The 26979-nt window shown below is 35.1% G+C and overlaps 1 protein-coding gene across 2 annotated transcripts in view; it reads right to left on the reverse strand.

Annotated features, from left to right (window-relative positions):
• Nucleotides 1–25804, reverse strand: part of ADAM10 (ADAM metallopeptidase domain 10) — a 142173-nt gene extending 116369 nt beyond the window's left edge. Inside the window, exon 1 of one of the 2 annotated variants that reach the window (XM_074294631.1) lies at nt 25437–25804. In XM_074294631.1, the coding sequence (XP_074150732.1) occupies nt 25437–25491 (55 nt within the window). In that variant the 5' untranslated portion in view covers nt 25492–25804. Of the gene's footprint in view, nt 1–25153; nt 25279–25436 lie in introns of those variants that run through there. The other variant, XM_074294632.1, reaches the window with a different exon arrangement.
• Between the last annotated feature and the right edge of the window lie 1175 nt (nt 25805–26979).

The raw sequence follows: 26979 nt of genomic DNA on the forward strand, positions 1-26979 counted from the left end.
GAAAGAATTTGAGATTCAGTTCCATTTGATCAATGACAGGAACAGCTACACCCAGAGAAGGAACACTGGGAATTGAGTGTAAACTGTTTGCACTATTGTCTTTCTACCAAGGTTACTTTTACCTTCAGAATCCAATTCTTAGCGTGCAACAAGAAATTTGGTTTACACACATATATTGTATCTAGGATATACTGTAACACATTTAACATGTATGGGATTGCCTGTAATCTAGGGGAAAATTTGGAAAAGAAGTAAATACAAGGGATAATAAAAAAAAAATCACCCATGCATATGTATTGTCAAAAAAAAATTATAATTATAAAATTAATTTTAAAAAAAGTAAAAGCTGAAAAAAAAGAATAAATTTAAAACCCCCAATTACATAACCAAAAAAAAAAAAAAAAATCAGGAGAAATTAAAACTGAAAAAAAACTATTAAACTAATGCATAAAATTAAGAATTGGTTTTACACACACACCCACACACACATACACACAAATACCTTCCGTTAATTTGAAGTAAAGAAAAAAATCAAATTACCAGTATCAAAAATGGAAATAGTGAATTTGCCACTAATTAAGAAGAAATTAAAGTAATATTTAGAAGCTATTTTGCCTAACTGTATGCCAATAAATCTTAAAATCTAATTGAAATGGGGACAACTAGGTGGCAGGGTGGATAGAACACCAGCCCTTAAGTCAGAAGGACCTGAGTTCAAATCTGATATCATCCACTTAACCCCAATTGTCTCAGCCCACCCCCAAAAAAATCTAGTTGAAATGGATGAATATTTACACAAATATAAATTGCCATTATTAACAGAAGACAAAGTACTTTAAATATCCTCATTTCAGGGGGTCAGCTAGGTAGCACAGGGGATGAATCAGCCCTGAAGCCAGGAAGATGTGAGTTCAAATTTGACCTCAGACATTTAATATTTCCTAGCTGTGTGACCCTGGACAAGTCACTTAACCCCAAATTGCCTTGGGGGGGGGGGAAATCCCCATTTGAGAAAAAGATATTGAACAAGTCATCAATGAACTCACTAAGAATTTACAAGTGAATCCTAACAAAGAACAATTAATTGCAATACTATATATACTATTTGGAAAAACAAAGAAAAGTTCTGCCAAATTTCTCATATGATACAAATATGGTGATGGTATCTAAACCAGGAAGGATCAAAACAAAGAAATAGACCAATTTTCCTAATGAATACTGATATAAAAAAATTTAAGTAAAATATTAGCAAAAAGATTGCAGCAATTAATCACCAGAATACTACACTATGAGCAAGTGGAATTTATAGCAGGAATATCAGGAAAACTATCAATATAATTAACCATATCAATAACAAAACTAACAGAAATTACGTGATTATCTCAACAGATGCAGAAAAGGCTTTTTGACAAAATATAGCACCCATTTCTATTAAAAACAACAGAGAACATCAGAATAAAAGGAGTTTACCTTAAAATTAGAACACTACCTCTCTAAAACTATCAGCAAGTATCATATATATTTGGGATAAGCTAGAAAGCATTGTTAATAAGACATGGGGTGATACAAGGATGCCCATTATTACCACTATTGTTCAATATTGTACTACAACTGTTAGCCAAAGAAATTGAAAGAATTAGACAAGGCAAAGAGGAGACAGCTATCACTCTTTGTAGATGATATGGTGGTATAACCAGAAGCCTAGAGAATCAATTTTAAAAACTACTTTAAACAATTAAAAACTTTAGCAAAGCTGCAGGGTTATAAAACAAACCCACATAAACCACTGGCACTTCTAAATACATTACCAACAAATTCCAGCAGCAAAGGACAGAAAGAGAAATTCCACTAAAGATAATTGTAGGCCATATAAAATACATATTTGGGAGTCTCCCCATCAAGAGAGACCCAGGAACTATATGAATACAATTTACAAAACACTTTTCACACAAATAAAATCATATCTCAATAACTAGAAAAAATATCAACTGCTCAAAGTAAGGCCAAACTAATAAAATAAAAATGATGATTCTATCTAAAGTAATCAAATTATTCGATGCCATACCAATCAAATTGGCAAAAAATTATTTTATAGAGCTAGGGAAAAAAAAAATTCATCTAGAAGAACAAAGGTCAAGAATATCAAGGAATGGCAAAAAAAAAAAAAAAAGAAAAAAGAAAAGAAAAAGAAAAAGAAAAAAAGGAAAACCTGCAGAGATCTATGGTAGCATATCTGGCCCAGACCTAAAACTGTATTATAAAGCAGCAGTCATTCAAAACCATTTGGTACTGTGTGGGGTACTGAGACCCTAACTCAAAATACTACTCGGAGATCTCTCAAAGTGAAAGTTGAATGGTTTTATTAGAATCTCATGAGAAGCAGGAAGTCCTTACCTCTGGGAAGTCCAGAAAGAGAGAGCTTACAATTAAATAAACAAGCACTACCCAAACCCTCCCAAAAATTCCTTATGCAAAGCTTTTAATCTTAGATTGGTTATTTTCCCCTTATATGGAGGATGGGGTGATAATAAGCAGACTAGAGATGAGGTAACTGTTAGCACTACTGTCTTTCTACCCAGGTTACTTATGCCTTCAGAATCCAATTCTTAACGTGCAACAAGAAAATTGGATTTACACACATATATTGTGTCTAGGTTATACTGTAACATATGTAATATGTATGGGATTGCCTGTCATCTAGGAGAGGGAGTAGAGGGAGGGAGGGGTAAATTTGGAAAAATGAATACAAGGGATAATGTTATTTTTAAAAATTACTCATGCATATATACTGTCAAAAAAAATTACAATTATAAAATTAATTTTAAAAAAAGAAAAATTGGAAAAAGGAAAGGGAAACTTGGCAAGAGAGTCTGGAGAAGTCATTCCACGCATTTAAAGACAGAGTGGATAAAGAAATCAAATCATTGAGAAATAAAATTAGTGAATTGGAAAAGATAAACAATTCCAAGGAAAACAGGATTAGTGAGTTGGAAAAAAAAAATAACTCTCTAAAAAATAAAATTGATAAAATGGAAAAATATTCCATATAAGAAAAAAACTCACTCAAAAACTCAGACAATTATAAAAAGATATGAAAAAAGTGAGTGAAGAAAATACATCATTGAAAACCAGAATTGAACAAGTAGAATTGAATGACTCAAGGAGAAACCAAGAAGCAGTCAAGCAACACCAGAAAAAACGAAACAATGGAAAAGAATGACAAGTACCTTATTGGGAAGACAACAGATCTGGAAAATAGATCCAGGAGAAACAATTTGAAAATAATTGGAGTCCCTGAAAAATATGAGGGAAAAAAAGAGCATGGACACCATATTCCAGGAAATTATCAAAGAGAACTTGCCCAGACATTTTAGAAACAGAGGGTAAAATAGACATTGGAAAAATTAATCAATCACCTACTAAAAGGGACCCTAAAATCAAAACGCCAAGAATTATAGTGGCCAAGTTCAAGAACTATCAGACAAAGGAAAAAATTTTGCAAGCTGCTAGAAAAAATTAATTCAGATATGGAGGAGCCACAATAAGGATAACCCAGGATCTAGCAGCGTACACATTAAAGGAGCAAAGGGACCTGGAATATGATATTCCGAAAGGCTAAGGAACATGGTATGCAAACAAGAATAATTTACCCAGCAAAAATGAGCATCTTTTTCCAGCAAAGAAGATGGACATTTAACGAAATAAATGAATCCCATCTATTCTTAATGAAAAAAGCGGATCTACACAAAAAGTTTGATCTCCAAATACAGAAGTCAAGAGATTTCTAAAAAGGTAAAATTTTGAGAACTATATTTCTGACATAAAGATATGTAAACAGGGGCAGCTAGGTGAGCAGTGAATAGAGCACCAGCCCTGAATTGAGGAGGACCTGAGTTCAAATCTGGTCTCAGACACTTAACACTGCCTAGCTGTGTGACCCTGGGCAAGTCACTTAACCCCAGCCACAACAAAAAAAAAAAAGAAAACAAAAAAAAAAAAAAAAAAAAAAAGGGAAAAAAAAAAATAAAGATATGTAAAGAACACATGTATAATTTCTCCTAGAAACTAGAGGTGGAAAGGAAATTATATCATAAAAAAGGGTCAAGTGATGGTACTATATCTCATGAAGAGGCAAAGGTAACCTGTTATATCTGAGAGAAAGAAAGGAGGGGGATGACCATAGTGTGTATCCATAGACATATTTGATTTATAGTGAAACTCCTTCCACTTCACTGAAAAGTGGGAGGAGGGGGCAGCTAGGTGGCGCAGTGGATAGAGCACCAGCCTTGAATTCAGGAGGACCCGAGTTCAAATCTAGTCTCAGACACTTTACACTTCCTAGCTCTGTGACTCTGGGCAAGTCACTTAAACCCCAGCCTCAAAAAAAAAAAAAAAAAAAAAAAAGAAAGAAAGAAAAGAAAAGTGGGAGGGAAAAAGTGAAAAGGGAAGGAGTAAGCTAAGGGGAAGGGAACATGGAAATTGTGAGGAAACGGGGTAAAATAGGGGGAGGAACTTTAAGGTGGGGGAGGATAACTAAAAAGGGAGGGCTGTGAAAAGCAAGTGGTGCTCACTAGTTTAATATTGGGGAGGGTTGGGTAAGGGGGAAGGAAAGGAGAAAAGCATAAGTAGGGATTAACAGGATGGCAAGCAATATAGTCATTTTAACTACAAATGTAAATGAGGTAAACTTCCCCATAAAGAGGAAGCAGTTAGCACTCTGGATTAAAAGCCAGAATCCTACAATACGTTGTTTACAGGAAACACACCTGAAATAGGGTGATATATACAGAATAAAGGTAAAAGGTTGGAACAGAATCCACTATTCTTCAGGTGAAGCCAAAAAAGCAGGGGTAGCCATCCTCATCTCAGATCAAGCAAAAGCAAAAATTGATCTAATTAAAAGAGATAAGGAAGGGCATTATATCTTGCTAAAGGGTAGTGTAAATAATGAAGCAGTATCAATATTAAACATATATGCATCAAGTGGTGCAGCATCTAAATTCTTAAAAGAGAAATTAAGAGAGCTGCAAGAAGAAATAGACAGCAAAACTATAATAATGGGAGATCTCAACCTTGCACTCTCAGAATTAGATAAATCAAACCACAAAATAAATAAGAAAGAAGTCAAAGAGGTAAACAGAATACTAGAAAAGTTTGATATGATAGATCTTTGAAGAAAGCTAAATAGAGGCAGAAAGGAGTACACTTTCTTCTCAGCAGTTCATGGAATCTATACAAAAATTGATCATATACTAGGACATAAAAACCTCAAAATCAAATGCAGTAAGGCAGAAATAGTAAATGCATCCTTTTCAGATCACAATGCAATGAAAATTACATTAAATAAAAAGCCAGGGGAAAATAGACCAAAAAATAATTGGAAACTAAATAATCTCATAATAAAGAATGATTGGGTAAAACAGCAAATCATAGACATAATTAATAACTTCACCCTAGAAAATGACAATAATGAGACATCATACCAAAATGTATGGGATACAGCCAAAGCAGTAATAAGGGGAAATTTTATATCTCTAGAAGCTTACTTACATAAAATAGAGAAACAGAAGGTCAATGAATTGGGCTTACAACTAAAAATGCTAGAAAAGGAAGAAATTTTGAAAACCCAGACAAACACGAAACTTGAAATTCTAAAAATAAAAGGAGAGATTAATAAAATTGAAAGTAAAAAAACTATTGAATTAATTAATAAAACTAAGAGTTGGTTCTATGAAAATACCAACAAAATAGACAAATCCTTAGTAAATCTGATTAAAAAAAGGAAAGACGAAAAGCAAATTGTTAGCCTTAAAAATGAAAAGGGAGAACTTGCCACTGATGAAGAGGAAATTAGAACAAAAATTAAGAGTTACTTTGCCCAACTTTATGCCAATAAATTCGATAACTTAAATGAAATGGAAGAATAACTTCAAAAATATAGCTTGCCCAGATTATCAGAGGAAGAAGTAAATAGTCTAAATAGTCCCATTTCAGAAAAAGAAATAGAACAAGCTATTAACCAACTCCCTAAGAAAAAATCCCCAGGACCAGATGGATTTACATGTGAATTCTACCAAACATTTAAAGAACAATTAACTCCAATGCTATATAAACTATTTGAAAAAATAGGGATTGAAGGAGTCCTATCAAATTTCTTTTATGACACAGAAATGGTATTGATACCTAAACCAGGTAGGTTGAAAATAGAGAAAGAAAATTACAGACCAATCTTCCTAATGAATATTGATGCTAAAATCTTAAATAAAATATTAGCAAAAAGACTACAGAAAATCATCCCCAGGATAATACACTATGACCAAGTGGGATTTATACCAGGAATGCAAGGATGGTTCAATATTAGGAAAAATATTAGCATAATAGACTATATCAATAACCAAATTAACAAAAACCCCATGATCATCTCAATATATGCAGGAAAAGCATTTGATAAAATCCAACATCCATTCCTATTAAAAACACTTGAGAGTATAGGAATAAATGGACTATTCCTTAAAATAATCAGGATCATATATTTAAAACCATCAGTAAACATCATACGTAATGGCAACAAACTAGAACCTTTTCCAATAAGATGAGGAGTGAAACAAGGTAGCTCACTATCACCATTACTATTCAATATTGTACTAGAAACGCTACCCTCTACAATAAGAGTAGTGAAAGAGATTAAAGGAATTAAGAGTAGGTAATGAGGAAACCAAACTATCACTCTTTGCAGATGACATGATGGTATATTTAGAGAACCCCAAAGATTCTGCTATAAAGCTATCAGAAATAATTCATAACTTTAACAAAGTTGCAGAATACAAAATAAATCCACATAAATCCTCAGCATTTTTATACATTACCTACAAAATCCAACAGCAAGAGATACAAAGGGAAATTCCATTCAAAATAACTGTAGATAGTATAAAATATTTGGGAATTTATCTACCAAAGGAAAGTCAGGAATTATGTGAGCAAAATTACAAAACACTTGCCACAAAAATAAAGTCAGATTTAAATAATTGGAAATATAATTAAGATGACAATACTCCCTAAACTAATCTATTTATTTAGTGCTATGCCAATCAGATTCCCAAGAAACTATTTTAATGACCTAGAAAAAATAACAACAAAATTCATATGGAAGAACAAAAGGTCGAGAATTTCAAGGGAAGTAATGAAAAAAAAAAAAAAAATCAAATGAAGATGGTCTAGCTGTACCTGACCTAGAACTATATTATAAAGCAGCAGTCACCAAAACCATTTGGTATTGGCTAAGAAATAGACTAGTTGAATAAGTTAGATTCACAGGGCAAGACAGTGAATAAAAATAGCAATCTAGTGTTTGACAAACCCAAAGATCCCAACTTTTGGGATAAGAATTCATTATTTGACAAAAACTGCTGGGAAAACTGGAAATTAGTATGGCAGAAACTAGGCACGGACCCACACAACACCACATACTAAGATAAGATGAAAATGGGTCCATGATTTAGGCGTAAAGAACGAGATCATAAACAAATTAGAGGAACATAAGATAGTTTACCTCTCTGACTTGTGGAGGAGGAAGGAATTTGTGACCAAAAGAGAACTAGAGATCATTATTGATCACAAAATAGAAAATTTTGATTACATCAAATTAAAAAGCTTTTGTACAAACAAAACTAATGCAAACAAGATTAGAAGGGAACTAACAAATTGGGAAAACATTTTTACAATTAAAGGTTCTCATAAAGGCCTCATCTCCAAAATATACAGAGAATTGACTCCAATTTATTAGAAATCAAGTCATTATCCAATTGATAGTCAAAGGATATGAACAGACAATTTTCAGATGATGAAAGTGAAACTATTTCCACACATATGAGTGTTCCAAATCACTATTGATCAGAGAATTGCAAATTAAGACAACTCTGAGATACCACTACACACCTGTCAGATTGGCTAAGATGACAGGAACAAATAATGATGAATGTTGGAGGGGATGTGGGAAAACTGGGACACTGATGCATTGTTGGTGGAGTTGTGAAAGAATCCAACCATTCTGGAGAGCAATCTGGAATTATGCCCAAAAAGTTATCAAACTGTCCATACTCTTTGATCCAGCAGTGCTACTACTGGTATTATATACCAAGGAAATATTAAAGATGGGAAAGGGACCTGTATGTGTCAAAATGTTTGTGGCAGCCCTTTTTGTAGTGGCTAGAAACTGGAAAATGAATGGATGCCCATCAATTGGAGAATGGTTGGGTAAATAATGAAATATGAATGTTATGGAATATTATTATTCCGTAAGAAATGACCAGCAGGATGAATACAGAGAAGCTTGGAGAGACTTACATGAACCGATGCTGAGTGAAATGAACAGAACTAGGAGATAATTATGCACTTCAACAACAATACTGTATGAGGAAGGATTCTGATGGAAGTGGGTATCTTCAATATAAAGAAGATCTAATCCAGTTCCAACTGATCAATGATGGACAGAATCAGCTACAGCCAGAGAAGGAACACTGGGAAATGAGTGTAAACTGTTAGCATTTTTTGTTTTTCTCCCCAGGTTATTTTTACCTTCCTAATCCAATTCTTCCTTTGCAACAACAACACAGTTCTGTACATGTATATTGTATCTAGGATATACTACAACATATTTCATATGTATGGGAATGCCTGCCATCTAGGGGAGGGAGTAGAAGGAAGGAGGAGAAAATTCGGAACAGAAGGGAGTACAAGGGATAATGTTGTAAACAATTACCTATGTATATGTACTGTCAAAAAATGTTATAATTATAAAATTAATAAAAAAAAATTTTTTTAAATGATTCACAGCTGTGGAGGCTTTAGGAGAACCAATCACTCCCTTAATGGTACAGTCCCCTTTAACCCTTTACAGGCTTTCTGGGTTTTACACTTAGGCATGATCCTCAACAATTATGTGATAAAAACTGGTGAGGGACTGGCATGGCAAATAATTCCAATAGACTTAAGATGGAAAGAGCCATGTGTAACCAGAAAGAGGACTATGGGTACTGAATGTTGATCACAACATGGTATTTTCACCTTTTTTGTTGAAATTTTTGTTTTTCTTTTTCATTTTTTCTCTACTTTTAAATGATCTGATTTTTCTTTTGCAACATGATAAATGTGGAATTATGTTTAGAAGAATTGTACATGTTTAACTTATATTGGATTACTTGCTTTCTAGGGGAAGGATGAGATAGAGGAGGGAAAAAAATTTGTAACAAAGTTTTGCAATGTATTTTGAAAAATTAAAAGCTATTATTTTTTTTAAAATAGTATGGTAGAAAAACTACACATAGACCACCATCTCACATCTTATTCCAAAATAATGTCAAAATGGGTTCATTATTCAGATGAAAAAGATGAGACTATACCAAATTAGGAAAGCAAGGAACAATTTACCTACTTTTGGAGAAGGGAAGAATTGATAACTAAATAAGAAAAAGGGAGTCAGCTAGTTGGTATAGTGGATAGAGCATCAACCCTGAAGTCAGGAGGACCTGAGTTCAAATCTAGCCTAAGACACTTAACACTTCCTGGCTGTGTGACCCTGGGCAACTCACTTAACCCCAATTGCCTCAGCAATGAATGAATGAATGCATGAACAAAATAGAGAGAGAGAGAGATAAATACATAAATAAGAAAAAGAAGACATTATAAAATGCAAAATGGATAATTTTGATTACATTAAATTGAAAAGGGTTTGCACAAACAAAACCAATGCAGATAAGATTAAAAAGGAAAAAGAAAGCTGGGAAGCAATTGTTTATAAGACACAGCAAATGTGTCTTACAAAGACCTCATTTCTAAAATAACATAGAGAACTCGGGCAAATTTATAAGAAAACAAGTCATTCACCAAGTGATAAATGGTCAAAGGATATGAACAGACTGGTGAAATTGTGAAGTAATCCAAACCATTCTCAGAGGAATCTGGAACTATGCCAAAAGGCTATAAAACTGTGCATGTTCTTTGACCCATCAGTGCCATTACTGGGTTTGTATACCAAGGAAATCATAAAGGAAGAAAAAGGACCTGCATGTGAACTGGATAACAAAGAACTGGATGCCCATCAATTGGGAAATGGCTGAACAAGTTGTGGTATATTAGTATTATTATTGTTCTGTAAAAAAGTTTTATTTTAAAAGAGCTTGGAAAGAGCTACGCAAACTGATGCTGAGAGAAACAAGCAGAACCAAGAATGCATTGTACACAATAGCAAGAATGTGTGATAATCAACTATTAAGTTTTTTTCTCAGTGATTCAGTGATCCAAAGCAACTCCAATAGATTTTTGACAGAAAATGCCATCTTCATCCAGAAAAAAAACTAGAGAGAATGAATTAAATCAACACATATTATGTTTACTTCTTTTTTTGTTTTTCTTATCTCTCTCATGATTTTTCTTTTTGCTCTGATTTTTCTCTCCCAAAATGATTCATAAAACAATGTGTATCTAAAGGCACTTATAATGCACTCTAACTTAAAAAAACAAAACAAAAAAAAGGATATTAACAATTTTTAGATGAAGAAAAATCATCTAGTAATATGAAAAAATTCTCTACAAGATGATTTTAGAAAAGCCTGTAAAGATTTACATAAACTGATGCTGAGTAAATTTAGCAGAACTAGGATAATATTGTACACAAAACAAGATTATTATGTAATGATCAACTGTGATGGACTTGGCTTTTCTCTGCTATGCATTGATTCAAGACTATTCTAAATGAAGTGATCTGTGAAAGCCATCTCACAAGATGGAGACAGTGTTCTAAAGATTGAGTAAAGGTCAGCTGTAGGCCGCAGGGCCAGGTTTCTTTCTCCAGAGATGTGGTTTACAAAGAGTGGGACCATATAGCCCTTTTCTTTGTGAGACTAAGTTGGGGCCACCCTGGCACTGAAACTCCCCTATAAGGTAATTTAGTAATCCTAAAGATGTGGTTGGGTGAGATAGAAGTTTTTCCTTATAATGACTCAGAATGTGAGGTCATTTGTTCTGGCTAATCAGTGCAAAGATCCAGCCTATAGGAGTGTTATCCTAGGCCCCTATATAATTCCTGTTTGTTGATTGTATTCCAGCCTCTCCTTGTCTGACTGCTTGTTGGGGAAATGCCCTTTTTTGAGAGATCATAAAATTTCTTTCTGCATTTACCTTGAGAAATCTCCTTGGTTTATTTGAGCTGGTGGTCTTGTCCCACAGAATTCCAATTAAGACTTGGGATAGAAAATGCCATCATCCAGAGAGAGAACTATGGAAATTAAATGTGAATTTTCACCTTTTTTTTTTCTTTCTAGTGGTTTTTTTCTCTTTTATCTGATTTTTCTTACATGATATGAAAATGGTTAAAAGGATTGAACATATTTAACGTATATCAGACTGCTTCCTGCCTTGGGGAGGAAAAAGAGATTTCAGGTCTCTGCAGGCATTGGGAGCAGGATTCTGTTGCTTTGCTCATACTCAGTTGCAGTCCTGGGTGGCAATCCCAGGAGAGCACTAGCATACCAGAGCATTTGACCACAATGAAGTGTGAACTCTCCTCATAGCTCCAGAATAGTAAAGAGTGCTTGTGGTTGCTCATAAACCAGAATACAGGCCAGGAGAGTAAAACACACCTTTCTTTAGATCATATCACCTTGAAAGAGCTGAAAATTTACCAGTTCTTAGAAGTATCTCTGAAAACAACTGTATAAAACCCCTAAAGCTTCAAACAATCTCCTCTCTACCCTGTAAGCAGAACCCCAGGCTTCAGCAAAAAGTCAAGAAACATCCTGGAAAAATAAGCAAAATAAGAGAAAAAACTTTGACCATAGGAAATTATTTTGGTAACAAAAAAGATCAAAACACTCAGAAGAAGACAGCAAAATAATAATTCCTACATCCAAAAAATCTCATAGAAAAACATGAATTGGTCCCAAGTCATAGAAAAGCTCCAAAAGAATCTTTTAAAAAAAAAAAAATCTGTTGAGCGAAGAAAAATTGGAAAGAGAAATAAGTGATGAAAGAAAATCATGGGAAAAAGAGAAAACAGGTTGGCAAAGAAGGCACAAAAAAATTTGAAGAAAATAAGATTTTATTATTGTATACCTCAACAACAATACTATATGATGATCAATTCTGATGGATGTGGTCATTTTCAACAATGAGATGAATCAAATCAGTTCCAATAGAGCAGTAATGAACTGAACCAGCTACACCCAGCAAAAGAACTCTAGGAGATGACTATGAATTCCCAATCCCTCTAACTTTGTCCACCTGCATTTTGGATTTCCTTCATAGGCTAATTGTACGCTATTTCAAAGTGCGATTCTTTTTGTACAGCAAAACAACCGTTTGGACATGTATACATAAATTGTATCTAATTTATACTTTAACATATTTAACATGTATTGGTCAACCTGCCACCTGGGGGGGAGGGGGAAAATTAGAACAAAAGGTTTGGCAATTGTCAATGTTGTAAAATTCCCATGCATATATCTGGAAAATAAAAATTATTATTTAAAAAAAAAAAAGAAAAGAAAAGAAGATCTTAAAAAACAGAATAGGCCAAATAGTAAAAGAGATACAAAAAAATCCATTAAGAAAAAGGATGACTTGAAAAGCAGAATTGGTCATATAGAAACGTAGGTACAAAATCTCACTTAATGAGGTCAAGAAATAATTTTTAAAAATCAAAAGAATGAAAAATTGAAGACAATATGAAAAATCACACTGGAAAACCTAACCTGGAAAATAGATTCAGGAGAGATCATTTTAAAACTATTGGAACTACCTGAAAATCATTATCAAAAAAAGTGCCTAAAGAGAATTTTTTAAGAAATTATCAAAGGAAAACAACCCTGATGTTCTAGGACAAAGTACAAATTGAAATAATCCATCACTAACTGCCTGAAAAACTCCAAGGATTATTGCCAAATTCCAGGGTTCCCAAGTTAAAAATATTGCAAACAGCCAAAAAAAAAAAAAATCAAGTATACTGAAGGCAGTCAATATAATTTAAGATGTAGCAGCTTGTACATTAAAGGACTGGAGAGCTTGTAATATGATATTCTGAAAGACAGAGGCTAACAACCAAGAATCACTTTTACCCAACAAAACTGAACATAATCTGGGGTGGTAGGGAGAGAGGAACTGGATATTCAATGAAACAAAATGTTAAACATTCCCTGATAAAGAATGTGTCCAGAGCCAAATAGAAAATCTGATTTCCAACTTATAAGAAGCATGAAAAAGTAAGCAGGAAAAGGAAATCATAAGGAGTTAAAAAAAAGTTAAACTGTTTACATTCCTAATTGGAAAAATACTAGTAACTTATAAGAACTTCCTCATTATTAAGACACAGGTATGAGTTGAATATAATGGGATGGAATTAAAAAAAAAAATGAAGTGGTAAGAAAGAACATACTGAAGAAAGGGAAAGGTAGAATAGGGTCAGTTATAAAAGAGGCAAAAAAGGGGGGAAATGGAGGAAGTGGCAGGGAATGCTTGAACCTTACTCTCAATGGAATTGGCTCCAAGAAGGAAGAACATAGATGTTCAATTACAGATGAAAATCTTTTTTTACAGGAAAGTAGAAAGGAAAGGGAAGGGAGGAGGGGAGAGGAGTACTGATAGAAGGGTGAACTGAAAGAATTGATAGAAACAAAACAATATTTTTTGCTTTTTGTTGAGGCAATTGGGATTAAATGACTTGCCCTGGGTTACACAGCTAGGAAGTATTAAGTGTCTGAGGTCCCATTTGAACTCAGGCCCTCCTGACTTCAGGACCAGTGCTCTATCCACTGCACCACCTAGCTGCCCTGAAACAAAACATTTTTGGCGACACTGAGTAAAAGCAGAGAAAACAGAATAAGCAGGGTAGAAGGTGATACAATTAGCAACAGCTGTGAAAAAGTTTTTAAAGCAAGTTTCTCTGATAAATGACTCATTTCTCAAAATTGTCCCCCAATTAATAAATGAACAAAAGATTAAATTATAGTTTTCAGATGAAGTAATCAAAGCTATCTATAATTATCAAAAAAAATTCTAAATCACTACTGATTGGAAAAATGCAAATTAAAAAATTCTGAGATACTACCTTACATCTATTAGATTGGTTATTGGGACAGAAAAAAGAAAATGACAAATATTAGGGATGTGGGAAAATTGAAACATTGTTGGTGGAACTAATTCAACTATTCTGTCAAGCAATTTTAGTACTACATCCAAAGGGTTATAAAACCATCCATACTGTTTAGCTCAGCAATACTACCACTAGATTCATATCCCAAAAGAGATTTTATAAAAAGAAAAAAGAAATGAAAAGAAAACTGAACTGTATGTACAAAAATACTTATAGCAATTCTTTTATGGTAGCAAAGAATTGGAAGGTGAGGAGATGCCCATTAATTAGAGAATGGCTGAACAAGGCACCAGAAGTCATGAAGAGACAATTTTAGAGAATCCTGAATAGTATAAATTGATTTAAAGGCAAATGAACAATTTTTACAAAGGACCACAAAACTGTAATTAAAAACAACTAATAAAGGCTTTAAAACAATGACCACTAACCAATCATGTCTCCAGAGGACCAATGATGAAGCATTACTCCAACCATCTGACAGAGTTCATGACTGGAAGATGCAGAGATGTATTTTTTAACATGGACCCTGTATAGATTAATTTAACTTGACTACTTTGTTACAAAATAAAAGGATTAAAAGAGAATGGCATAAAGACAATACTGAGGCTTCTTCCCACCAAAAAGAGGGCTACTGAAACATTTCTAAGATGCACAGAAGATACAAAGAAGAAAATGCAAAAAAGAAGCACATAGGACAGCTTTGTAAGTAATATGGAGAATTAAATGCTTTTTTCCCCCTAAAGCAAACAGTGTGACATGAGGATTCTGTTTTATAATATTAAGTTCTGCTTTGTATGGGAAAATGTAAATTTTTGGTATTTCAAGTTCAGAATAAAAATATTTTAAAATTTTAAAAAAATGTGTTGATAATAGAAAATGACAGAATAATAAGCATTTATTTCATTATCTATCAGATGTCATTTTGCTAAGCAACAGGGATACCAAAATTTGCAAAAAATAATTTCTCCTTTAAAGGAGTTCACAATCTAAAAGGTGGAGAATTTCAAGGGAATTAATGAAAAAAAAGTCAGATGAAGGTGGTCTAGTTATACCTGATCTAAAATTTTGGTATTGGCTAAGAAATAGACTGATCAATCAGTGGAACAGATTAGGTACAAAGGACAAAAAAAGGTACAACTACAGCAATCTAGTGTTTGATAAATCCAAAGATACCAACATTAGGGATAAAAATGCATTATTTGAAAAAAAACTGTTGGGAAACTGGAAATTAGTATGCCAGAAATTAGATATGGACCCACACTTAAAACCATATACCAAGATAAGATCAAAATGGGTCCAAGATTTAGGCATAAAGAATGAGATCATAAATAGATTAGAGGAACAGAGGATAGTCTACCTCTCAGACCTGTGGAGGAAGAAGGAATTTATGACTAGAGAAGAATTAGAGATCATTATTGATCACAAAATAGAAAATTTTGATTACATCAAACTAAAAAGTTTCTGTACAAACAATACTAAAACAAACAAGATTAGAAGGGAAGTAACAAATTGGGAAAATATTTTTATAGTTAAAGGTTCTGATAAAGGCCTCATCTCCAAAATATACAGAAAATTGACCTTAATTTATAAGAAATCAAGCCATTCTCCAATTGATAAATGGTCAAAGGATATGAACAATTTTCAGATGATGAAATTGAAACTATATCCACTCATATGAAAGAGGGTTCCAAATCACTACTGATCAGAGAAATGCAAATTAAGGCAACTCTGAGATATCACTACACACCTGTCACATTGGCTAAAATGACAGGAACAAATAATGATGAATGTTGGAGGGGATGTGGAAAAACTGGGATACTAATACATTGTTGGTGAAGTTGTGAAAGAATAGGGCCATTTTGGAGAGCAATCTGGAACTATGCCCAAAAAGTTATCAAACTGTCCATACCCTTTGATCCAGCAGTGCTACTACTGGGCTTATATCCCAAAGAAATACTAAAGAGGGGAAAGGGACCTGTGTGTGCCAAAATGTTTGTAGCAGCTCTTTTCATAGTGGCTAGAAACTGGAAAATGAATGGATGCCCATCAATTGGAGAATGGTTGGGTAAATTATGGTATATGAAGGCTATGGAATATTATGGAAATGACCAGCAGGATGAATTCAGAAAGGCTTGGAGAGACTTGCATGAACTGATGCTGAGTGAAATGAACAGAACCAGAAGATCGCTGTACACTTCAATGTTGTATGAAGATGTATTCTGATGGAAGTGGATATCTTCAACATAAAGAAGATCCAACTCACTTCCAGCTGATCAATGATGGACAGAAACAACTACACCCAGAGAAGGAACACTGGGAATTGAATGTAAAATATTAGCACTACTGTCTATCTACCCAGGTTACTTATATCTTCGGAATCCAATATTTAACGTGCAAGAAAACTGGATTTACACACATGTATTATATCTAGGTTATACTGTTAACACATGTAAAATGTATGAGATTGCCTGTCATCTAGGGGAGGGAGTAGAAGGAGGGAGGGGAAAATCTGGAAAAATGAATTCAAGGGATAATGTTATAAAAAAATTACTCATGCATATATACTGTCCCAAAAAATGTATAAATGTTGGAGAGTCTGAATATAAAGAGTAAAGAGTAGAAAATAAAAGCTAGGTTGTCAGTCTGGGTGACTAAAGAAACGGAAGCACACATTCCTCTACGAAACTAGGAAGAGAGAAAAGGGGAGGATTTGGAGGAAAAGATAGAGTTCAGTTTGTGACATTTTGATTTAAGATATTTAAAGGACTTCCAGTTCCAGATAAGCTGAGACATTTATTTTATAAAGATGCAAGATTGGAGATCAGGAAAAAGGTTAGGGTTGGATAAATAGATCTGATTATCTATATAGAGATAATAAGTGGATGAAAAGTAAATCCAGAGGCCTTCAAGAAATCACCAAAGTACAAAAAAAGGGAAGAGAGCCAGGATACAGAAATGATAAATTAAATATACCATTAATAGTTTTACCCAGAAAAATGTCCAAGAATATAGTTTGTAGCTTCACCATTATCCATTTTCCAACCCCAAAAATTTCTAACCATTTCTTGATAAAAGGAGTTACTTTTAATTTTTCAAAATTGTGTAATTCCTACAAGAGAGAAGTATTGTATGGAGAATTATCAGCATTTCAGCTAAATAGGATGGCAATTACCTTTCTCTCCTTTCCAGGAGCCATCGAGAAAAAAGACACAGTAGCAATAATACACTTATTGCAAGATGCCAATAATACATTGGTTGCTCCCAGACTTAGTTATGATCAATGGAGTTTAAGTCAAAAGACAAAACAGGGGTTCTCAAATGAAGGCCCACAGGCCACATGTGCCCCTGGGTTATGGCAAATGGGCTAAGGGGCGGAGACAAAGTGTAAGGTTTGTTTTACCTATGGTCCAGCCCTCCAACAGTCTGAGGGTGAACTGGTCCCCTATTTAAAAAGTTTGAGCACCACTGGACAAGAACATGAATCCTAGCTCTCCTCTTTATACTTTTATGATATTAGGCAAGTCATCTAAATTTTCTGGACCTCAGTTTATGAGAAGATTGGTTCAGATAAATTCTAAGATCCCTTTTCCACACTCAAATACTATGCATGAATCTACAACTTCATTCCATTATAATGGGAAATATATATATATATATATATATAATTGTTATTTTTCTTTCTTTAAAAAAAAGACTACTAAATGGCCCTTATATTTTTTTTAAATTAAATCAGTAGCACAACAGTAAAAGGAAAAAAAAATGCTTTAGAAGACATAAAAACATCTAGAGAGGCTATTTTAACTGTATTTAGAACATTATAACCCCTATTTTTCCCCACACTTCAAACATCAACTATACTGCCTATTTACAATAGTTATTTTTACATCTGATAGGCTAAGATAAGAACCTCACATACAAATATCATTTACAAAATTACACATCATGGGGGCAACTAGGTGGCGCAGTGGATAGAGCACCAGCCTTGAATTCAGGAGGTCCCGAGTTCAAATTTGATCTCAGATACTTAACACTTCCTAGCTGTGTGATCCTGGGCAAGTCACTTAACCCCAGCCTCAGGGGAAAAAAATAGGAAAAAAAAAATTACACATCTTTTAAGAGCTAGAAAATAATCAGAAGGCACTTGATAGAGAAAAACAGAAGCAAAAAATAAGTTCACAGTTGAAATGATTGAGTTTAGAAGGAAATATATACAAGTACCAAATTAGATAATTTAACTGAACATTCTTTGGCAAAATGACCCCAGAATCTTTAGTTATATAATTAAGAGGAATATATAAAGATTCTAGGGTTTTTTGCCAAAGGATGTTCATTTAAATTATAAAACAAACATTTATTATATCTGATAACTAACTCTCGGTGAAGAAACTCTACCAACCATTGCTGATCAGCACCTTCTCTTCATCTTAAGGTCTTAAAAGAGTTGCCTAGCTGTTACCAACAAAGTCTAACAGCAAGAGATTAAAAAAAACTCACTGACAAAAATTTCTAGGAAAATTGGAAAATATTATGGTAGAAACTAAGCACTGACCGACATCTAACACTTAGATCAAGATAAAGTCTAAAAGAGTTCATGATTTAAACATGAAGGTGATGATATAAGCAAATTAGTAGAGCAAAAGATAGTCTATCTGTCAGATCTGCAGAGCAGGAAGGGAATTTATGGTCAAAGAATTAGACAACATTTTGAAATGCAAAATGGGTAATTTTGATTACATTAAAAAGTTTCTGCATAAACAATACCAATGCAGCCAAGATTCGAAGAGAAGCAAAAAGGTGGGAAATAATTTTTATAGCCAGTGTTTCTGATAAAAGCCGCATTTCTAAAATATACAGAGAATGGGGGGGAAGAGGGGAGGCAGCTAGGTGACACAGTGAATAGAGCACCGGCCCTGAAGTCAGGAGGACCTGAATTCAAGTCTGACCTCAGACACTTAACATTTCCTAGCTGTGTGACCCTAGGCAAGTCATTTAACCCCAAGTGCCTCAGCAAAAAATAAAATAATTCCAATTGATTAATGTTGGACAGAACCAGCTACATCCAGAAAAGGAACACTGGGAAATGAATGTAAACTGTTATTTTTACCTTCTGAATCCAATTCTTCCTGTGCAACAAAAAATTCGGTTCTACACACATATATTGTATCTAGAATATACTGTAATATATTTAACATATATAAGACTGCTTGCCATCTGGGGGAGGGGGTTGGGGGAGGAATAATGTTGTAAAAAATTACCCATGCATATGTACTGTCAAAAAAATGTTATAATTATAAAATAAAATTAAAATTAAAAAAAAATAAATAAAATACAATAAAATAAAATATACAGAGAACTGACTCAAATTTATAAAAATACAAACTATTTCTCAAATTGACAAATAGTTAAAGGATATGAATAGAATTTACAGAGGAAGAAATTGAAGCCTAGTCCCTACTATTAGAGATAAGACTTGAACCTCCATTTTGCTAAGGACAGCTCTCTATCCATTATACCATGCTATCCCTTTCAAAGGTAGAGATAGTTTGCAATAAGTAAACACTCTTCACAACTGAGTTTGATAACCAGGTTGTCTCAGTCAACTATGGAAAAAAAGTCAGAAGTTTATCTTCTCTTAAATTCCCCTGACAAATTGAATTGTGTGAAAAGTTAGTCTTAAAGAACAGAACTTGCTTAAGAACAAAAGCTGCTGCAAAACCTACAGAACAAAAATTAAATACAAAGCAATCTTTTGAATAAGTATCAAAGCAAAACAAAGAGCTGAGTTTCTAATCACAAAGACAACTTTTAAACACTGATTTTGTATATGAAATCAGCAGAGAAAAGCATCCCCCTATCATTAACCCCAGTATTAAAAACATTAGATGCTTCAAAAATCTACGCAAATTAAAAAGATTCTTTCAAAAAAAATTCTTTCAAATTAACATTTCAAATATGAGTGACTTCATTATCAAAATATTAACATTAAATGTTCTGAGTATCACTAATATTCCAACTTACTAGTTGGAATTTAGAATTATTATGATAAATTAATATTTCCAAAATATAGGCTTAACTATGTAATTCTCTAACTCAAAAATCTTTAATGATTTCTTATTCTCTAAGATGAAAAACAAACTCTTCAACCTAGCATTTAAGGCCCTCTTAAACTGTCTTCATACTAACTTTCCATACTATTCTTTTTTATGCATTCTATGCTCTAACCAAATTGGCCTAATAACTAGCCTCTCATTTCTGCTATCTACCTCTTCCAAAGTATGCCCTTCCTCTTTCTTGCATCACAGAATCTCTAACTTCCTCCCTAGTCTTCAAGATCCCTAATGCTCTCCTAGTTTTATTTTGTTATGTGTATCTTATCTATGTATATGCCACAGGAACCCAGGACGTATTCTCCACTAGAGCAGAATCTGTTTTGTGTTTTGCATTTGTATCTAATAAATAAGCCCTTAATAAAATGTTGAACTACCATAAGGATGCTATAAATCACAAAAATGTCTATTTATAAAATGGTTACATACAGAATTCCCAAGATTCCTCTTGAATATATTGATAGTCAAAATAAGTCCAAGTAACTTTTTATGTACCAAAGAAAAACAAAAGACTAAGTGAAAGATGTTACAGGGAATTCCTGCAAATTTAAGTGTGTTTAGCCAAAGGAATCCTATAGAATCTGTTAGTCTCAGGCCAGCCACAAAGACTTGAGAAAGCTTGTGATAACTTATTATAAGCTTGTCTCAGTTTCTATCTCCCAAAGTACTCCAGGGCCTAGGGGTGGTAGCAGAAGAATTGCTAATTATTACAGTGGAATAAACCTACACATAAATTAAAGATAACCCCTGGTTTTCAAAAACTATGGTAAAAAAAAAAAAAAAAAAAAAAAATTCTGGCAGGTCTAACTAAATTAGAATAAACTCCATGCCTGTGGTAGTGAGAGGAAGAAACAATACCCAATTGACTACTGGATAGTAAATCTGTCTCATACTCCAAATTCCCCTCCTTCACAAGAACTAATAATTAAAGTATAAAGCTTATCACAGAAAATAAAAGGGATAATTTTTATTACATAAAATAGAAAAAATTTTGTACAAACAAAATCAATGCAGTGAGAACTAGAAGAAAAACAATTGAGGATTCTTTATAACAGATTTCTGAAATAAATGTTCAAGAAATCAAGAGAACTGATAAAAATATAAAAACAAGTGGCATTTCCCAAAAAATAAGTGGTCAAAAGGATGGAACACTCACTTCAAATGAAGAAAATGCAAGCTATCAACAATCATATTTTAAAATACTAGCAATCACAATGAAAATTAAAATAACTCCTATCTCACACCCATGAAATTGGGAAAGATGACCAAAAAAATAAAATTATTATTATTTGAGGAACTATGCATAGGATAAGCACACCAAGCAGTGTAGGTGGGGCTATGAATTGGTATGATAAGCAATTTGAAAACTTATTCAAATACTAATTACACTGTCATATACCTTCTGACACAATGTTGGTCATATGCTTCAAAGAAGTCAAAGACAAACAGAAAGAATTCAAGCATGAAAATATTTATGGCAGCACTTGTAGCAAAAAAAAAAAAAAAAAAAAAAAAAAAAAAAAAACACAAAATGAGAGGCCATATATTTGAGAATGGCTAAACAAAATTCGATGCAATGAAAGCAATGAGATTTTAGTACTCTAAGAAATGAGAGATTCAGAGAAAACTGGTAGTATTTATACCACTTGCAGCATAAAGTGAGCAGAGGAAGCACCAACCTGGCCCAGTGACTCAGTTGATTCAGGAAACCTAAAATCAAATGAAGACTCAAACACATACTAAATCTAATCCCTTAAATAAGGAAATGGCAGACCCCTCTAGTATCTTTGCCAAGAAAACCCATGGACACTATTGGTGCACTATGGTCTATCAGATACAACTGAACAAAATTTAAAAAGCCATGTATATACATATACATATACATATATATATATATATATATACACACATATATATATAAAAGCACAGTAAAGAAACTATGAAAGACATTTCAGTATACTGATCAATTCAGATATATATATAAGCACAGTAAAGAAACTATGAAAGACATTTCAGTATACTGATCAATTCAGATATATATATAAGCACAGTAAAGAAACTATGAAAGACATTTCAGTATACTGATCAATTCAGTTATCAACAAGAACTTTCTAAGATTAGTGAGGTGCAGTCTCGATTCTTGGCAGAATGGTGAAGTGAAGATGCAAAATGACACATAGTTTCAGTGATAGTGTGTCAATTTGTTCTGTTCTACTCTATTTGCTTTGTAAACTATATTTGTTAGAAGAAAGGAGAATGAATTGGCAAGCAGTGGTATAGATACAAGAAGAGTACCAATGGAACATTTTAAAATACCCAAAAGAAAATATATAAGTTCAGAAGGGGAAACATAGGAAATAAATCATGTTAATTTGACACATACTTTAAAAAACGTGTTTTTCATATACCATCTTTTTCGTCTTTGTGTATAAAAATATTCACATCTGTTGATACTTAAAATCCATAATTTTTAAAGAATCCAAATTTTACAACACCTTTTAAAAAGCCTTATCACTACTTCTCAATGCTCAAAAACTATCCTAATTTTTAGAAGATAAAAGATCTTGAATGTCGAAGTCATTTTTAAAAGTCCTCTACATGTAGGATTCTCTTCCTCCTCTTCCCTAACATATTAGAAAACTTTGGCTCAGGGATTAAAGTGGAGATCCCCCGAAGTCTCACAACCAGGAAGTGTCCAATTTACTTGTTAATAAGTCTGCTCATTCCAAGTGAAGCACTTTTCCCATATTATTTTAAAATTCTGAATTCTTAAAAAATGTATTTTAAAATAATGTGTTATAAACGTTATAAAAGATTACACACTTTTAGACCTTTATTAGCTACAATAAGAAACTGGAAAAAATGTCAGTACTCAATAATAGTATTTACTTAGCATTTCAACTTTTCGACTATTATCCAAACTGATACCATAACAACCCTGGGAAGTAAGTTATCTCCATATTATACTTGAGGAAACTAAGCCAGAGGACAGTCATTTGAAAGAAGAGGTCAAATTTTTATTCAGGTATTCCTGACTCCAGGCTGTTATCACCTAAAAAGTATCATTTCTAAAAGTATACACCTAAAACGTTTAATTCTAAAATCTTAATTCTAAAAGTATAATTATCCAAGAACTATTAAATTAAAGCCAATTTTAAAATGAAAAGTACCAATATTACTGATTTGGAAAAAAAGTGAAACCAAAGAGTAAATAAAACACACCTTAATTAACAGAGAAAGAAAGAATAAATGAGGTTAGGAAGGCTAATGATAATTCTTTAAAATTGGGTTTTGCTTCTGATGATCATGATTTAACTGCCCTTCTTTTATTCAACATCAAGCTCCCAAGTTCTCATACAAGGTATTTAATTTTTAATGGAATTTTTGTTATATAATATACATAGTAATAACTTCTCAGGAGCTTCAGTCTCCAACATGTTGAATTAAATAATTTCTACAACTGTCCCAAAAATACAAATTGTGAGAATGAAAACACGTGGCTTGCCTAGATTCAAAGCAGAATTGCAATTTGAGATCTAGAAAAGACCTTACAAGCATCGTTATTTCATGAAATACTTTAAATACTAGTAACAAGTTAAATTTCATAACATCAGGCAGTTCTTACACTCAATTTTTTTAATCTGAAAGTCATAATTTTCCCTAAAGTCCTAATTCTGAATATGAAGGCACAGGATTTAAAAATTCTAGCCTCTAAAAATACCTTCCCAATTCAGTCTAAAAAAGATCCTTTCGATTCTTGGATACAGCATTTAACCACTGTTATTTATGTAGTTAAATTTCAGGCAACGTACCACATAATTTCTTTTATCACTGTACACTTTATTAAAACAAAACATTTATGAAAAAATTTCCCAAGAATCTAATATTTGTAAACACACTTTGCAAAAGACTTAAGGGGAGAGGAGGAAAAGCTGCCCAAAGAGTCCTGTACACACAAACACCAAGACTGACAAAATCAATTCCATTCCCATCTAAACAACCATAACTTAGTATCCCTAAAAATACCTCTCTAGTTTTTTTTGGGGGGGAAGAATAATCAATAATTTCTTTGACCAATTATCAACAACGGTAATATGGCTCATATTCCTACTCCACCCGAAGAATTTTAGGAAATTGCTGTCCACAACTCACAAGTAGAAAAGTTACTCAAGTCGTGTCACCTAGAGGCCCTCTTTCTAGGAATAAGCCAGAATTTTGGTCCAGGGAATCTGAGAAACCCCATACACAAAACCTCAACTTCACAAACTCCTCTCCAACTAAACCCCTACCCCTCTGGCAGAGAAGCTGACCAAATAACAACAGACAAGATTTCTAACTCGCAGCGTGTGTACGAGTTTAATCAACACTGCTCTATTTGAAGAGGTCAAGATAGTTCACCTCCACTAAAGCAAGACACCATCCCGGACCCCGAGGCTACTCAATGCCCAAAAAAAAACAAAAAAAAAAAAACAAAAAAAAAAAAAGCGGGGGGGGGGGGGAAGGATGGCAATTGGCTACTTTACTCTTAAGTGCGGCCTCCTGACACAATGAGGTGGGTCTGGACCTGGGCGCCAAGACCACAACAATACGGGAGGCCAAGCAAACAGCTGAACTTCCCACCAGTCTCCGCGGCCCGTGGCCGCCGGCGGGGCGGACTTCAAAAACCGCCAGCCAGAAACATCACCCACAGCTTCAAGATTGGGGAAGAGGATAAAGAGTGAAACAAGAGAGAAGCAGGGCGAGAGTGAGGTGGGGGTAGCGCTCCCGGACCTCTCAGGAGGGGGGCTCTCGAGGGTTTCCCTCTCCCGGGTCTCCCTTCCAGGCGAGGCAGAAAGGCAAAGACAAGTGCCGCCCCCACCACCCGTCAGCCCCCTCACTTCCCTGAAGGGATCCCGATCTGTACCGGCTCAACGCCCCACCTCCACTCCGACACACCCGAGAGAGAGCCGAGGTGGGGGGGACCGCTTCCTCTTCTACGGGCACTCGGCGCCCGCGCTCCCCTCGCCGCCTCGGCCGCAGGAGGCGGGGAGGACGGAGGGGGCCGCGCCGGCCCGCCCCGGACGGGAGGGAGCCCGCGGGCTCCGGGCGCGAGGGACAATGGGGAGGGGGAGGGCAGTGCGCAGAAAGAGCGCCGCCGGAGCCCCCGGCCCGTGGGCCCGGAAACCCCCGGCGCCGCCGTGCCTCACCTCCGAGCCCCGCTGCCCAGGAGAGAAGGAGAATTAACACTCTCAGCAACACCATCTTCCGCTGCCGCTCCGGTCGATGCCGCCGCTAGCCCAGGCCCCGCCGCCGCCTCCTCACGGGTTAACAACAGCACATTGATCCAGAGGGAGAAACTGAAGGGGCTTGGTCCGGAGCCTCCGCGGGAACCCGGGACCCTCCCCCGGCCGCTAGAGCCGCCAAGCACCTCCTTCTTGCTCTACTTCAGCGGCCGGCTGCGCTCCCAGCACCTCCAAAACAGGGTCCTCCCTCCCCCCACTTCCTTGTTTCCTTCCTTCTCCGTTTTCCTTCCCTCCCTCCCTTTTTCCCTCCTCTGCTTCCCTCCTCTGCCCCCTCCCCCCCCGAGCCCTCGACCTCCGCCTCCTTCCTCACCACGTGACGCGCGGGCGTCCAACGGGCACCACGGGGCCGCACCCGTCCATCCCTCCCTCCCCTCCCTCCGCTGCCCCGCGTGACGCGCGCTCCTTCTTTGACTACACGGACCACCGCGGCGGTTTCCTATTCCCCAACCCAGAACCGGGTTCTCACATCGCTGACGTCGCCCCTCCCATAGAGAGGCGGAGTCTCGGGTGGTCCCTCCTCCGACCCTCCTGAGTAGTGGCTCCGGAGCGGCGCACGCTGCGAAAGAGTGCCCTCCTCCGCCTTAAAGCCACAGAGACCTGATTTTATTTTTAAACAAATGTGGTTAAAATGGGACAGTACTGAAAGTAGTTAGAACCGCTTCCCACTTCCCGACTCTAATGTAGACGTACTTTTTTGTTGCTTAGATTTTATTGATATATTATGATCCATATATTTATTTCTCACTACTTCCCAGAGGGATATCCTTATAATAAAGAATAGGAAAAGTTCTGCAAAACTAAGCAACATATTAAAAAAAAAAAAAAAATCTAACTTTATATGCACACCTATGGTTCTGCAAAGGAGGGACTAATACTTTCTCATATATGTTTTTTGGGGCCAAGTTTGTTGTTTGTGATTTCATATCATTCAGTTTTCCATTTTTTGGTGATTGCTGTATTTCCTACTTACACCGGGGTAGTCATTATGTATATTATTTTCCTGTACCTGCTTACTTCACTTTTCATCCATTTTAATATATATTTTTTCATGCTTTTCTGCAGTCATCTGTGGTTTCCCACAGAACAGTAATACCTGATTACATTCCTGTTGTAATAATAATATAGTGCCTGCAAAGCCTTAACAAATATTGTCTCATCCTCTCCACAAGCATAAGACTTAAGTTCTATTATTATCCTCATTTTACAGATGAAGAAACCAGGTAAGCAAGAAATAAGATTCGTACTTCTCACTACTGTTGTCTGAGGCAAGGTTTAAATTCCTGCTTTCCTCACTCCCAAGTCCAGGACTCTACCGACTACGCCACCTAGCTGCCCGTTATTTATCACGACTTTAGCCATCTCCCAGTAGCTGGACACCTAACTTTGTTTCCAATTCTTTGCTACCACAAAAAGTGCTGCTGTAAATATTTTGGTATATGTTGAGCCC

Source organism: Sminthopsis crassicaudata, chromosome 2 (assembly GCF_048593235.1).
Source record: "Sminthopsis crassicaudata isolate SCR6 chromosome 2, ASM4859323v1, whole genome shotgun sequence".
Taxonomy (NCBI): domain Eukaryota; kingdom Metazoa; phylum Chordata; class Mammalia; order Dasyuromorphia; family Dasyuridae; genus Sminthopsis; species Sminthopsis crassicaudata.